The 14,378-nt window shown below is 57.0% G+C and overlaps 2 protein-coding genes across 3 annotated transcripts; both read left to right on the forward strand.

Moving 5' to 3' along the window:
* The first annotated feature begins 870 nt into the window (after nt 1-870).
* Nucleotides 871-10,652, forward strand: LOC101080774 (interferon regulatory factor 4-like). 2 transcript variants are annotated; one of them, XM_023251355.2, is made up of 8 exons: nt 871-1,044; nt 5,440-5,629; nt 5,943-6,043; nt 6,968-7,073; nt 7,192-7,257; nt 8,075-8,443; nt 9,037-9,155; nt 9,633-10,652. In XM_023251355.2, exons 1-8 carry the CDS (start codon nt 871-873, stop codon nt 9,765-9,767), a joined length of 1,260 nt encoding a protein of 419 aa, XP_023107123.2. In that variant the 3' UTR covers nt 9,768-10,652. The 2 variants fall into 2 exon arrangements, 1 of the variants encoding a protein (XP_023107123.2); XR_006595254.1 differs by having other exon boundaries at nt 9,057-9,155; nt 9,633-9,769.
* A 148-nt stretch (nt 10,653-10,800) lies between these two features.
* On the forward strand, nt 10,801-13,662 carry FOXS1 (forkhead box S1). Its single transcript, XM_003983633.6, has one exon. The coding sequence runs from the start codon at nt 12,405-12,407 to the stop codon at nt 13,395-13,397; it is 993 nt and encodes a 330-aa protein (XP_003983682.1). The 5' UTR covers nt 10,801-12,404; the 3' UTR covers nt 13,398-13,662.
* The last annotated feature ends 716 nt before the right edge of the window (nt 13,663-14,378 follow it).

The following is a 14,378-nucleotide window of genomic DNA, read 5'->3' on the forward strand; positions in this document are numbered from 1 at the left end:
TCCTGGGCTCTGGGGACACAGAGACACGGGTTCAGATCCTGACTGCCCCCACATACTAGTTCTAAGACCCTGTTATAGAACCCAAAGGGCTTTCACCTCTCTGAGCCTTATTCTTCTTAATCATAAAATGCGTAATTATCACCTCACCATGCCGTTGTGAGAACCAACTGAGACCCTGCAGGAAAGGCTTTAGCCTGGCCAACACTGTAGGGAGGCATCAGCAGATGAGGACTTCCAATATTCAAGGAGCTATTTCTCCAAGGGTGACCCTTGGACCACCTGGATCAGAATCCCCTGGGAGAACTCGTTAAGTGCAGATTACTGGGCTTCCTGCCCAGAAAGCCTGATTCTGCGGGTCTGGGATGGAGGCAAGAGTGTACATTGCAAACCAGTCTCTGCCTCTCAATTCTGATTGGAGTTAGTCTAAGAAGCACTATGGCTTTACAACCTCTACAATCTAGGTCCTGTAGGCTGGGAAGAACAGAAAACAGGTGCACGGGCGGGGCAAGGGACGCCTCTGGGTGCCCGTCCACTCTGGGGACGGACATATCCCGGGCTACCCACCCCCTACCTTCCAATGGATCTTGGCGTCTCACCGTGCCTCTGCCCCCTCGGCGCCGCCAGGCTACCACAGGGAGGGGCGAAAGGATAAGGCTTCCCGGGTGAGGGGGGCAGAAAGGAAAGCGAAACTCGTCTTTCCAGAACTTTCACTTTCGCCGCCTCCGCGCGCCACCCAGGTGGCTTCTCGATCCACTGTCGCGCTGGGGTCCCGCTCTCCCCGGGACCTGGCCCCTCCGGCGCACGGCGGCTCGGATGGCCGGCGACCCCTGGCGGAGGGAGGAGAGGCAGGTCCCCGACGGCAGGCGACCGATGGCGGGGGCCGGGGGTCCCCAGCGCCTCCGCGACTGGCTGGTGGCGCAGATCGAGAGCGGGCGCTATGCGGGGTTGCGCTGGGAGGACGCAGGCAAGACCCTCTTCCGCATCCCTTGGAAACACGCGGCCCAGCAAGGCTACCAGGCGCAGCAGGACGCGGCGCTCTTCAGGGTAAGGGGGCGGGAACCGCGGGACGCCGACCTGGAGCCACTCGCTCGCCTTATGCGCAGCGGTTTCTAGGTTGCGGTAGAGTTCCGCATATACGAGAGACCCTCTGACGCCCTCTTAAAACAGAATCAGCCAGAGCTGCAATACCTGCCCCGTCCCCACCTCCCCCAGGGAGAGCTCTCCTCCCTCTCCAGGGGGAAGTTAGATGCCACCCAAGGGGATTCCAACTCCCCCCCCCCCCACCACCACCAAACCAATCCCAGCAGCCTGAGGACATTTTCTGTGCTTCCCCACCCCAGTGACCTCCTCCAGGGATGCCCTCCCTCACTTGCTTCAGTCATCATTAACTTCCTCCAAACTGCCTCCTTCCTATCAACATTTCAACTCTGGGATCTCTCTCCTGAGCAATAAGCAAGAGCTGCCGCCACCCCAACCCCCACAGCCACCTGCAGCTCCCAATTCTCAGGCCTCCCCTCTCCTTTCATAGGATGAAGGGCCTGGAAAAAAGTTCCTGGTCATCAACTCCCTCACTCATAGCTCCCCATCCCCCCCCCCCCCCCGTCTGGCTCCCCCCCACCCTTGCTAACGTCACTAGTTGCCAAATCCAAGGATGCCATCACCGTCATCTTTGATGCCTGGGTGAGTTTGGGCCTGGTGGACCCTTCTTCCTTGAAACGGTGGCACTTGCCCGTTCTGCCCCCATCAACCCCCTGCTCCGTTTTCCTCCTCCGACCTTGCCACTCCCCTTCCTCAGCATCTATCCACCCCCTCATCTTTTGGTGCTCTCCGTGCTGGCTCCAGGACCTCCCTGCTCATCCCCCTCTCCCCCTCCACACAGCCTTAGCATGAGCCCTACAGTTTCCAGCCTCCCCTCCAAGCCCCAGGTGTGCTGGTCTAATGGCCCCCAGAACTCTCAAACTCAGCGTATCCTCAGTACCACACTTGTCAGTTCGCCTCGACAAACTTCGGCGTTTCCCCAAGTGGAAGATGGCCCCGATTGTCACCCAGACCCCAGAACCAGGCACCTGACCCTGGCCTTTCCCCTCTCTTCCAACCTCATTGCACTCCATCACCAGGTCTGCTGGATCTTCCTACAAAAGCTTCTCTGCAATTGTCTGCTTGGACCCATTCCCACCGTCTCTCAGCAGGACCATGGTGGGGTGACCTCACAGAGCTCCCTGCTTCCCCCTGCCTCTCAGCTCTCCCCTCAGTCATCCAGAGAGATCTTCCTAAATGTAAATCTTGCCTTGACACTCCCCTACTCAGAATCCTACCATAGCTCCCCATTGCTCTTGTGATAAAGTCCCAACTCCTTACGGAGGCTTCAAAGCACCGCATGAACTGCTCCTCCCTGACCTCATCTCTCCCCACCCCGCCCTCCCCAGCTTTAGGCCTGGCCTGACAGTTCTTTCAGTTTCTAAATGCTTCATGTCTCTCTCACTATTAGACCTTTGCACTTGCTGTTGCTCCTGCCTGGAACACCCTCTCCTCTCCCCCTACTCCCGGCCAACTCCCATGTGCTCAGCTTAAACATCCCCTCCAGAACCTTCCCTGATACATTCGTCTGTTGAATGCATCTATCCAGCTCAACGGTTTCCCCCAGCCATCTCTGATTCCTTCTGCTTCCTCCACTGGAGGAACTTTCCCTGTGCATCATAAGTGCCTCGTATGAGTCTGTCTTCTCTAGTAGACTGCCTCCAGCTGCTCGAGGGGAATGACACTGAGTGCAGTGACTGGCCCACAGAGCTGTTGAACAGGTGGTTACATGGGCTGTTGAGAGAAGGGAGATTCTTTTTTTTTTTTTAATTTTTAAGTTTATTTATTCATTTTCAGAGAGACAGAGAGAGAGAGAGCGGGGGGAGGGGCAGAGAGAGAGAGAGAGAAATCCCAAGCAGGCTCCGCTGATGCATGTGTGGCTCGAACCCGTGAAACGCGAGATCGTGACCTGAGCCGAAACCAAGAGTTGGTCGCTCAACCAACTGAGCCACCCAGGGGCCCTGAAGAGGAGAGAGATTCTGAGGGCTGCCCTCCCCTTCCCTCAATCCACCGCTGACCCACACAAGGGATCCCCTGGCTTCACACCTTCCTGTGCCCCTAAGCACAGGGGATAAAGTTTGGCCTTTGAGAATCTCCGTGCTCCAGCTTCAATCTGTCTCTTCTTTCTTAGTTCCTCTTCCCCTTTCCCCACCACGGGCCCGTTGATCCTCATTAGTCATGGATTCTGCATTTGCCAGTTGGCTTATTCGTTCACATGTATTGGCAAGGCCAAAATCAATACTCAAGGCACTTCTGTGGCCCACAGGCATGTGCAGAATGGTGAAACATTTGAGCCCCCAGACACACACGTTCCCAGCCGAGGCCGAACAAGGTCGCTCCAGGTGTGGGGGTCACAACAGCGAACACAACAAAGGCCCCTCTTTCATCGTGGTGAAAGCCCTCTGTGCCCTGTGCCCAGGCCAACTTTCAGTTATGTCCTTAATAGAATGAAAAACAAAACTGCAATAAATAAGCACGGACTGTGTGCCAGGCACCGTGCAAAGCACCTTACGTAGACCACTCATTCTATACCCCTCACAACCACACGAGGTTAGGTATTCTGGGCACCGTTTGTCGACAACAAAATCAAGCCTGAAAGCTCTCCCCACGGGCAAGTGGCACCAACACAGGCGCTGGCTTTTCCGTTTGGTGTCCGTTTCCCCACCAGGCCTGGAACCTCTGGGGGTAACGAGTGAATGGGATTCATCAATTAAAACCCCCCAGCCCTAAATGTGACCAGGGCAAGTAATACATCTCCCACTGCCCTCCCCTGTGGCTCCTCTACTCCAGCCACACCGGCCTTGCTTGAATCTGTCAGCCTCTTCCCACCTCAGGACCTTTGCACTTGCTGTTCTTCTACCCAGACCACCCTCCCCACAGTTCTTTGTCGGACTCCATCCTTTGCACTCAGGCTTCAGCTCAAATGCTACTTCCTTCTGGAGGCATTTCTGACAACCCTTCTAAAGTAGCCCCTCATTTATTTACTTATTTATTTGTTTATTTATTTATTTATTCATTCATTCATTTAATGCCTCCACCACAAGAGTCACTCACTCTAATGTGTATAACGAATATCTTTGGTCTGCACGGTTTCTTGCAGAGTGGGCATTGCTGTTTTGTGTGTGTTCTTACCATATACACTTCATGTGGTCTATAGATCTCATTCTGTGCCTTACTCTTTTTTTTTTTTTGCTCTGGATCATGTGCTGAAGACTTATTCTTGTTCCCTGTGCATCTAATTTATTGCTCCTAGATGCTTCTAGATGCTGCACAGACTCCCTGTTGGGTACCATGACACACACCCCCAGCCCGCTTTCCCAAGGGTGGATATGAGTTTGCTTTCCAGGACCAGAGTCAACGCTGTCGTGAATATCCTTGCCCGGGTCTCCTCATGAGCCTCTGTGAGCATTCCTTTGGAATCAGAAATTCTGCTCACAGGGTATATTTAGACTTCATTTGACTAGGCATGCCCGATTACCATCCAGAAGTTCTGCACTATCCCAGGCCCACCACCTTCTGTATCCCCACCACCTTCTGGCATTATCCAACTCACTAAATTTTGTCGGCTTGTGGGTGATAGCTCACACTTCTATTTGCATCTCTGTGACACTAATGAGTTTAAGTACATTCTCATCTGCTCACGGGCTTCTGGCTTCCTCCTCCCTAAACCACCCGGGCTTGCCCTTTGATAAGAACTTTTTCTTTAGGGGATGCTCTCTGTTTCCTGTTGGTTTGCAAAGTTCCTTGTATATTCTAAAATTAGCCCCTTGCCAGTTTCAGACATTGTAAATGTTTTGCCTTCTGGTCCCCGCCTTTGAAATTGTTGAGGATGCTATTCTCTGCCCCTACAAGAGTTTCTCCCACATTATCTTCCACGAGCTCCCGGTTTCTCCTCTAACCTTTGGTTTTCTAACCATCTGCCGTCCACTCTGTATGTCGCAAGAGGTAAGGATTTAGTTTTCTGGTTTTCCAGGTGGCACATCACTGCCATTATTTTCTATCCCATCATCCTATTTTTAAAAATTGATCATAATCCATCACTTGAAATATAATGATTCCTGCTTGGCTGTCTGAAGCTGTTTTCTCTCATTAGACTTGAGTTCCTGGAGAGCAGAGACCACGTCAGTCTGGTTCCCCATTTGGTCTCCAGCTCCTGGCTCAGGCCTGGCGCACAGTAGGAGCTCGAGGAATATGTGTTGGAGGGAGGGGGGGAAGAACAGTGAAAAGGATGAAGGGGCAGAGAGACAGAGGCTTGGAAGGAGAGAGAGAAGGGTGAGAGGCACGGTACACCCTCATTCATCCGCACGGCAGCAGCCCCCTCTTCCAGGCTATTCCTCCCCACGTGCCCCTGCTCGTTCCCAGGCCTGGGCCATACACAAGGGCAGGCACCTAGAGGGCATTGACAAGGAGGACCCCCCCACATGGAAGACCCGGCTCCGCTGTGCCCTCAACAAGAGTGCTGACTTCTGTGAGGTGCGTGAGCGCAGCCAGCTGGACATCTCCGACCCCTACAAGGTCTACCGGATTGTGTCCGGCAGTGCCCGTGGCCCAGGTATGATCCTGCCCCTGGAGGTAGTGACCGAGGATGGCTCTCTGGGCAACAAGGACCCTACCCTGCCCATCTGTAAACTGGGAAACGGTGGGCTTATGGAGCTTAAACTCATGGGCTGGTAAACGCAGAAGGACCCATAGACCTTCTTGGTTTATCTTCCCATTAGAAGGGATTAGGAGGAAACTGAGGCCTGGAGAGAAGTGGGCCCTGCCTGGGATCATGCCATGAGCTGGGGTACTCTTGTGTGGGAGCTCCTCTGTTGGGGGCTCCCCTTGAGGCCCGGGAAACAACAGGCTGTTCTTGCTCTATCCAGTGGCCAGGACTTGTGCCCCGCCTGGGAAGAAGAACATCCTCCGGAGCTGGCAGGAGCCCCCTGGAGATGTGACGGAGCTGGTGGCCCACAGGACAGACCAGGCCAGTTGTCCTGCCAGCCCCTGCAGCCTTGCCAGCTCAGTTACCTCTGCCCTCGGTGCTCTCTGGCACTGTCGTCTGTCCTGTCCTCTTCTCCAGCTGCTGCCTCGTCACCATCCCTGTCTCTCCTGCCAGCTCGACCTCTTCTTACCTCTGCTCCACCTCTACTTCCACCCTCAGCCCCCCCGGCCCCTTCCCTTCGCCTCCAACGGCTGCGGCTCCGCCGCCGGCTGCATCCGCCCTGTTTCCTCCGAATTCACCCCTCGCCCCTGTCATCACTCTCGCCTCTGTCCCCATCTCCATCACGTCTGTCCCATGTCTGTCACCTCTGTCCTCATCTTTATCACTTCTCTCCCCATCTCTATCATGTCTGTCCTCACCTCTGTCACCTCTGTCCCCTCATCTCTGCCATCTCTGTCCCATGTCTATCACCTCTGTCCCCACCTCTATCTCCTCTGTCCTCTAATCTCTGCTACTTCTGTCCCCATCTCTATCACCTCTGTCCCCACCTCTGTCACCTCTGTCCCCTCATCTCTGCCACCTCTGTCCCCATGTCTATCACCTCTGTCTCCATCTCTGCCACCTCTGTCCCCATCTCTATCTCCTCTGTCCCCATCCCTATCACTTCTGTCCCCATCTCTGCCACCTCTGTCCCCATCTCTATCACGTCTGTCCCCTACCTGCTCACTCTGTCCTCACATGTCTCTCCCTAGCACAGTGAGCTTCACCTCTGACCCCATAACCTCCATCGACTCTCTTTACTTCTATGAGGGAAAGGGTCTTGAGCTCTGAAACCTCAAAGTCTCTATCAACCCCACTGGCCTCAGTCTGCCCAGACTTCCCTCTGCCCCAGCGAGCACAGTCTGGGAACTCCGGTGGCCCACAGTCTCCTCTCCCACCCTCATGACCCTCTCTCCCAATGGCCAGGATGGCTCCAGATCAACCACAGAGGATAAGGACAAGGAGGGCCCCCCCAGGCTGGCCCAGCAGGGCTCCCTGCCACCAGCTGTCCCAGGCCCTCTGGCTGACCACAGTAAGGACCGGATCTCCTCGCCTGCCCTTACTTCCTCCCTGGCCTCCTCCAGGATCTTGATTCAGGGGTCGAGGGACCCAGGGCAAGTTGTGCCTGGCTGCTTCCCCTCCTTCCCTAGGGTACCAGGCGCAGGACCCCACACACCGCTGGAGCCCATCACCCTCTGAGGACTTCAGCAACCCCGGTAAGGAATCTGAAGGCCTTCCCCTCAGGCAGGTGCCCAGAAGTGGGGAGGGCCAAGGGGTGAGGCCAACTAGGCCCCTTCACCCAAAGCACCCAGCCCGGATAACAACAACAGCTCATGTCCGCTGAGGGCTCAGTTTATGCCAGGCATCTTTCTAAGCTCTCCCCACAGCCTGTGAGATAGATACTGCCATCGTCCCCACTTTACAGATGCAGAAACGCACTCCAAGGTTAAGAACCTTGCCCCAAGTCAGACAGTGAGGAGTCCTGGGAAGGTTACTGTGGGGTCACAGCTGCTAAGTAGCAGTGAGGGGATCAGAATGCAAAGGCCTGGCTGCAGACCCCCCAGCCTTAACCATTGAGCATCCCACTGGCCCCTCGTATGGAGGGTGCTGATTTGTTGTTGTTTCTACCAGCATTAAAGTAGGAGCTAAGAAGCTCCTAGACTACCAGCGGTTAGGACTGGAAAGGCCCCAGTGTCGTGGTACATTGCCCCAGGTGTACCATGTAGATGGCCATGTAGTTGTACCCCAGTAGATGGCCCCCGGGCTTTTGACCGTGGAGCTCGAGCTACCAGTTCATTTATACTGGAAGTTGCTGCTATTTAACTGGTGCCAGTCCTACTACTGCTACTACTAGAATCATCATCATCATTTATCCGAAGGGAGCACCCAAACTTCCCCAGGTGTGGGCCGGAGGGGCCTGGCGGGGGGGGGGGGGGCTCCCCTGCCCTGTGGCGCGGGGGAGGGGGAGGGGAGTAGGGCGTGCGGTGCCGGGCGCCTCCAACGCCCGGCGCGCCCCCTCTGCCCGCCCCCCAGATTGCTGGCTGCACGTGCGGCTGTTCTACGGCTCGGAGCTGGTGCGGGAGGCCACTTCGCGCACGGCCGACGGCTGCCGCCTGAGCCCCGAGGCAGTCAACGCGGCCGAGCGCCTGCTGGGGCCGCCACCGCGCGTCGCGCAGGTCGGCTTCCCGGAGCCGCCGCCCGGCGCCCGCGTGCTGCAGCGCCTGCTGCGACACCTGGAACGCGGCGTGCTGCTGTGGGTGGCCCCCGAGGGCGTGTTCGCCAAGCGCCTGTGCCGGGGCCGCGTGTACTGGCGCGGCCCGCTCGCCCCGCACCGCGCGCAGCCCAACAAGCTGGAGCGCGAGCGCACCTGCCAGCTGCTCGACACGCGCCGCTTCCTCGAGGGTAAGAGCGCGACGGTGGGGCCGCGGGCAGCTTGGGACAGAGTGGCTGGGCAGAAGGGGCGTGGACAGCGGCGAGTGGGCACACAGGATGTGAGCGCAGGGGAATGGGATTCTGGGCTTGGGATGGGCATGGAAACAAGGGATGTGACACATAAGCACTGGGAGTGGGAACGAATTATAGGCGGGGTGGGGGGGGGGACTTGGGCACAGATGTGGACATAGGCTTATGGGGAATGTAGGCACGGGGCGGTTTGGGGCATTGGGTGTGGGGCATAAGCATAAGACTTGAGCACATGTATTGGCATACGGCACAAAGCATAGGCTGGGCACTGGGCACAAGATAGGCACAGCTGAATGGCAGTGGGCATGGGGTGGGCATAAAGGTGTGACAGTGAGCACAGGAGCACAAGGCACAGGGCATGAGCACTGGAAGTGGGCACAGACGTGGGACATGAGGCGGGTATAGGGACGAGGAAGTGGGCACAGGGCATGGGCACACAATGGGAATGAGGCCTTATAGGACATGGCCATGGGATATGAGCGCAAGGTGGGCACTAGGTGGGATTCCCAAGCCTCCAGTCTTGGTCCCTGTAGAACTGCGCGCCCACCTGCAGGATGGCCACCAGGAACCTGAGTACCAGATCCGTCTGTGCTTTGGCGAGGAGTACCCAGGGCCCCCAGACCAGCCCGAGGAGCGACTCATCATGGCCCACGTGAGTCACCTCCAGCGAAGAATCACACCCTCCAGTCGCCTCCAAACAGCCCCTTACTGATTTCCTCCAGTCCTCAGCTCCTGACCTGATGACCCTCTGATCTGTAAGACCCTGCATGTAAAATGCCGGTGGGGTGGGGCGCCCGGAGGTCGGCTCTGTCGGTTAAAGCGATAGAATTCAGCTCAGATCAAGATCTCACAGTTCATGAGTTGGAGCCCCACATCAGGCTCTCCGCTGTCTGCATGGAGCCTGCTTCAGATCCTCTGTCTCCCTTTCTCTCTCTCTCTCTCTGCCCCTCTCTTGCTCTTGCGCGCTTGTTCTACCTGTCTCTCTCAAAAATAAACACTAAAAAAAATAATAAAATGCCGGTGGGGTCAGGACTGACACTAGGTCTGTGACTTCCCACCGGAATGTAGGGGGCGCTAACGGAGACAGTTGGCTCATTGCCCCCCTCCCCCACCCCCACGCCCCCTGCAGGTGGAGCCCGTCTTCGCCCGCGAGCTCTTCCTGCACTGGAAGCGCCACTACCACGGTGCCACGGCCAAGGCGGGTCCCCAGCCCCACATCTCCGATGGTATCACTCACCTGCTGCCACAGCTGAGTCAGCACTAAGGGGTCACTTCCTCCCCTCCTCCCCTCCGAAGTCAGCACCTCCCCACCAGCGGACCCCATCCCAGACCTGCCCAAAGAGCCAGTGAACTTGGGACTGCCCCCCACTCATCGCCCAGGTCGGTGGGGACAGCGGAAGCAGATCCCTGCCCTTCAACCTCCCCGCCGCAGAGACGCAGCCCTGGAACGCGGCGGCGCGTGGGCAGACGGCAAGCAGCTGGGCCTGGGAAATCAGGAGGAAACCAAACTCGACCTTGAGGTTCTGGAAACAGCAGTTACGGCAGAAACAAGACTTCATTTCTTGTTGAGAGCACAAGAGGTCTGCAGTGGTCTGCTTGAGTGCCCGTTTTACCTGCAACTGATTCATTAGAAGGTTTGCTTCAAGTTGGGATTACCAGTTAGATCCTTAGGGATTAGCATGAAGCCAGACAGTAACAGAATTGCCTGGCCTCTGAGAGGTTCTGAGTTTCCAGAACCTTCCTCCCACCTACCATTGGTCTGTATTCTTATGTGGCCGGGGAGGGGTCCCACAGCAGAAAACTTGGCCTGAATGGGGCGGGGGTGGGGATGGGGGGCTGATGACTGAACCACCGGCACCATCTTTGGGGAAACTGACCCAGACCCCTAAACACAGCAGTAAGGCAGAAGGCAAAGTTGGAGGCAGGGGTCCGGTCCCTCCCCCAAGCGTCGCTGATTTTTGCAAACGGCAGTTTGTAGGCAGTCCTTGAGAATTGGGAGGGAACCCCATCAACCATAAAGGCAATTGATCCTGCCTTGTCAGTAAAGTCACTTTCTGCCCCAGATATCAGACCTTTTTTCCTTTTTTGATTTCTGACTTTATAGGGATTCTCCTACAGATGGCAACATAATAAATCTCTTTTAGTGATACATTAATAAGCCACTTTTATGGAGGGAGTGAGCTGTATGCTTCGACAAAGGACAGAAATCCGCCGGATCACTGGTTTTTATTCATTGGACAAATGTTGGTTGAGCACCTACTCTGTTCCAGGCCAGTACTAGACAAAACAGCATGTCCCTACTCTCTTGGGGTCCATAGCCTGTTTTCCGGGGGGGGGGGGTCCAGTGACTGTCCTCTGTCCCTGCTCCTCTTCTATAGAAGGGGTCATGTTAAGGAGTTATAGAATCTTAGATTCAAACCTGGATTCAGATCTCAGGTTTGTCATTCACTAGTTGTGTGACCTCAGGCAAGTCACTTAACTTTTCTGAGGCTTAGATTCCCCATCTATTCAAAAGAAGCCACAAAGGCCTTTGGAGCAAGGTTGGTAAATGCAAGGAGTAAATGCAGAGAGGGAAGTTGAGCTGTCAGGAGGCTGACTTGGAGAGTGGCACACAGTAGGTATCCTCTGACTTGGTTACTTATGGGTGGGAGAGCATGGAGAGCATCCTTAAGATTGGATCCTGACTGTTCTAGGCTTTGCTGGCGCAAGGCTGCAGCTGGTGGGGAGCCTCAGTCCAGAGTGACATTCCTGAGCCAGGTCTAAACCCTGACTCTGTGCTAAACTCCTGGAGGCTGCTGGATTCCGTGTAAGGGGGCGTGTTACATCCTCACCACAGTATGGACAGCTGAAGAGTCGCCAGCTCCAGTTTAGAGATGAGAAACTGAGGCTCAGCCAGGGTCAGGGACTTGCTTGAAATGCCTCTTGGAGGTGGGCAGGGGTGGTGCGGGGAGGTCTCTGCCTAGATGGCCGTCCTCTCCACAGTGGTCACTAGAGGGCGCCAGAGCTCAGAATACTGGGTTTGGCGGTTCTCCTCGCCTCCATGGGGCCGCACCCCTCACACACCCCGGAGCTAGGAGGGCAGCAGTATTGTGACCTCAAGGGCTGTGCACTGCCGGGAGAGGGGGGCGGGTCTGGGGCAGGGAGAAAGGAGACCCCAGGCCCGGAAGGAGAAGGAGAGGAGAAAAGGGGAGCTGGAGGCGGGGACTTGAGGGCCCCTGGGGCTTTTCTCACAGGACTCCCAGTTCTCTAGATCAGCCCCTTTGATTCTGCCTCCTGTCTCTCTCATCAGTGTGCATCTCTCTCTGTCTCTCTGCCCTACACATCTTGTGTCTGTGCCTGTGTCTCTGTCTCTTGCTCTTTCACTCTGTCTCTGTAGCTTTATTTGTTTCGGTGACTCTGTCTCCATATAGCGTGTGTGCGCGCGTGCGTGTCTGGCTCTGTCTGTTCTTTCTGTCTCTGTCTTACCTTCGTCTCTCTAGGTATGTCTCTGCCTCTGGCTCGCTGTGTGCGTCACTGTTTCTCTTGTTATGTCTTTACCTCTCTGTGTCTTTCTCTCTGTTTTTAACTGCCTCTGTCTCTTTCTGTTTCTGTCTCTCGCTCGGCTTGCATGTCCTGTCCCTTGCAGCCACCCCCCCACCCCAGCACACGTGGGCTGAGGGTCTCAGTCCCTTCCCTCCTATCTCCTCACCCCTGGCAGCTGTGCAGTTTCCCAGTCCTGGCCTCCCTGCCCGCCCCTCTTGGGCCTTAGGGGAGCGGGGTGAGGGAGGAAGGGAGGGCAGCCTGGTGGGCCCACCCCTTTTTGCCTTTCCAGGCTGGGAGGCTGGGCCAGTGAGCCTTTTAACCAGCCTTGGACGCAGTGCCTGGCCCCTCTGTGGTCCCGGCCGCCGCCAGCCCGGCCAGCATGCAGCAACAGCCCCTGCCTGGGCCCTTGGCCCCTGCGGCTGAGCCGACCAAGCCTCCCTACAGCTACATAGCTCTGATTGCCATGGCCATCCAGAGCTCCCCAGGACAGCGGGCCACACTCAGCGGCATTTACCGCTACATCATGGGCCGCTTCGCCTTCTATCGCCACAACCGGCCCGGCTGGCAGAACAGCATCCGCCACAACCTGTCACTCAATGAGTGCTTTGTCAAGGTGCCCCGTGATGACCGCAAGCCAGGCAAGGGCAGCTATTGGACGCTGGACCCCGACTGCCACGACATGTTTGAGCACGGCAGCTTCCTGCGCCGACGCCGACGCTTCACCCGGCGAGCAGGTGCCGAGGGAGCCAAGGGCCCTGCCAAGGCACGCCGTGGACCCCTCAGAGTGACCAGCCAGGATCCGGGAGTCCCCGACGCCACAACTGGCAGGCAGTGCCCGTTCCTGCCGGAGCTGCCAGAGCCCAAGGGCCTAAGCTTCGGGGGTCTGGTGGGGGCCTTGCCAGCTACCGTGTGCCCTGCAACCACTGACGCCAGGCCTCGGCCACCCATGGAGCCCAAAGAGATGCCCGCACCTAAGCCTGCAGGCCCGGGGGAGCTCCCTGTGGCCCCCTCGTCTTCCCCGTGCCCAGCATATGGCTTTCCTGCTGGCTTCTCTGAGGCTGAGGGTTTCAGTAAGGCCCCTACGCCCATCTTGACCCCAGAGGCGGGCGTTGGGAGCAGCTACCAGTGCCGGCTGCAGGCACTGAATTTCTGCATGGGGACTGACCCAGGCCTTGAACACCTCTTGGCCTCAGCAGCCCCCTCTCCTGCACCACCCACTCCTCCAGCCTCAGTCCGGGCCCCGCTGCCCCTGCCAGCTGACCCCAAGGAACCTTGGGTTGCAGGCAGCTTCTCTGTCCAGGGAGGTTCCAGCTACCCATTGGGGCTGACCCCCTGCCTATACCGGACACCAGGAATGTTCTTCTTTGAGTGAAGCCAGCCCGGCCTCGGGCAGTCCCTGCAGGGCCCCTGCCAACTGCACCCTCCAGGGTGAGCCTGACTCTAGGATCTGGGGCACTCTCAAGGGACCCGGGCCTGGCAAGCCAACGACAGCTGGGACAGGAAGCCAAGATTGGAGTAGCGAACACGCAGCCAGGCCCCAGGGCCTCTGGACAGACTTGAGGGAGAGGGGAGGCAGGGCCCCCATGGGATTTACTCTGTGGCTCTCAGGGCCAATAAAAGCAGTATGATGATGGTCAGCCTGCTGGATGGTTGGGGACTGAGGGCTGGGACGCCTGGCTCTGTGTGCGGTGGCTGTGGTTGTGGGGTTGCGGGGCAGAGTCAGGGGATCCTGGGTGGAAATGTCCCATATGAGGCTTTCTCTTGCTGGGGACTTTCTCAGGGAGTTTCCCAGGAAAGTGGAGGAAGGGGGAGCAGGGAATAGGGAAGAGAGAAAAGGAGTGTAGCCAAGAGATACCAGGCAGGGGGTGAAGATGGGCTGGCCGGAGGGGCTGATTCTGCAGCCCCAAACTCTGTGTCAGCACCCCCCCCTTATCAGTGGTCATAATAACTGTGACCATTTGTGGCATTTATTCTGCCGTGGGCTTGTGTATATCCTTTCCCCAGACCCTATGCAATTCAGGATGTTATCCCCATTTTCCAGTGGTGGAAACTGAGGCTCAGAGAGTTCAGGGCTCATTAGCTCCGACCCCAGATGGCAAGTAAGTGGCTATGCCCCCAGCCCCTGACCCGCAGTGAGGAAGCAGGGGTGGCACATGGGAGGAGAGCTGGTGGTGACCCCCAGGGTGGGAGAGGCTTTTCTGGAATCCTGGAATGCCAACGCCAACAAGGCACCCTTGCCCCTTTGCACAGACATGGAGCCCAAGGCTCAAAAAGGCACAGACCCCAGTCCCTTTGCATTTTCCACATGAATGGGGGACCTCCCTGAGCCCCCAGCTCTCCAAGGCCCCCTGAT

This window comes from Felis catus, chromosome A3, assembly GCF_018350175.1.
Source record: "Felis catus isolate Fca126 chromosome A3, F.catus_Fca126_mat1.0, whole genome shotgun sequence".
NCBI classification, from domain to species: Eukaryota; Metazoa; Chordata; class Mammalia; order Carnivora; family Felidae; genus Felis; species Felis catus.

Bases quoted from the DNA above. Each gene is read 5' to 3' on its own strand.
- LOC101080774 (XM_023251355.2), top strand. From the start codon at position 871: ATGGCGGGGGCCGGGGGTCCCCAGCGCCTCCGCGACTGGCTGGTGGCG. The intron at 8,444-9,036 runs GTAAGAGCGCGA...TGGTCCCTGTAG, and splicing joins CACGCGCCGCTTCCTCGAGG to AACTGCGCGCCCACCTGCAG. The intron at 9,156-9,632 runs GTGAGTCACCTC...CGCCCCCTGCAG, and splicing joins AGCGACTCATCATGGCCCAC to GTGGAGCCCGTCTTCGCCCG.
- FOXS1 (XM_003983633.6), top strand. From the start codon at position 12,405: ATGCAGCAACAGCCCCTGCCTGGGCCCTTGGCCCCTGCGGCTGAGCCG.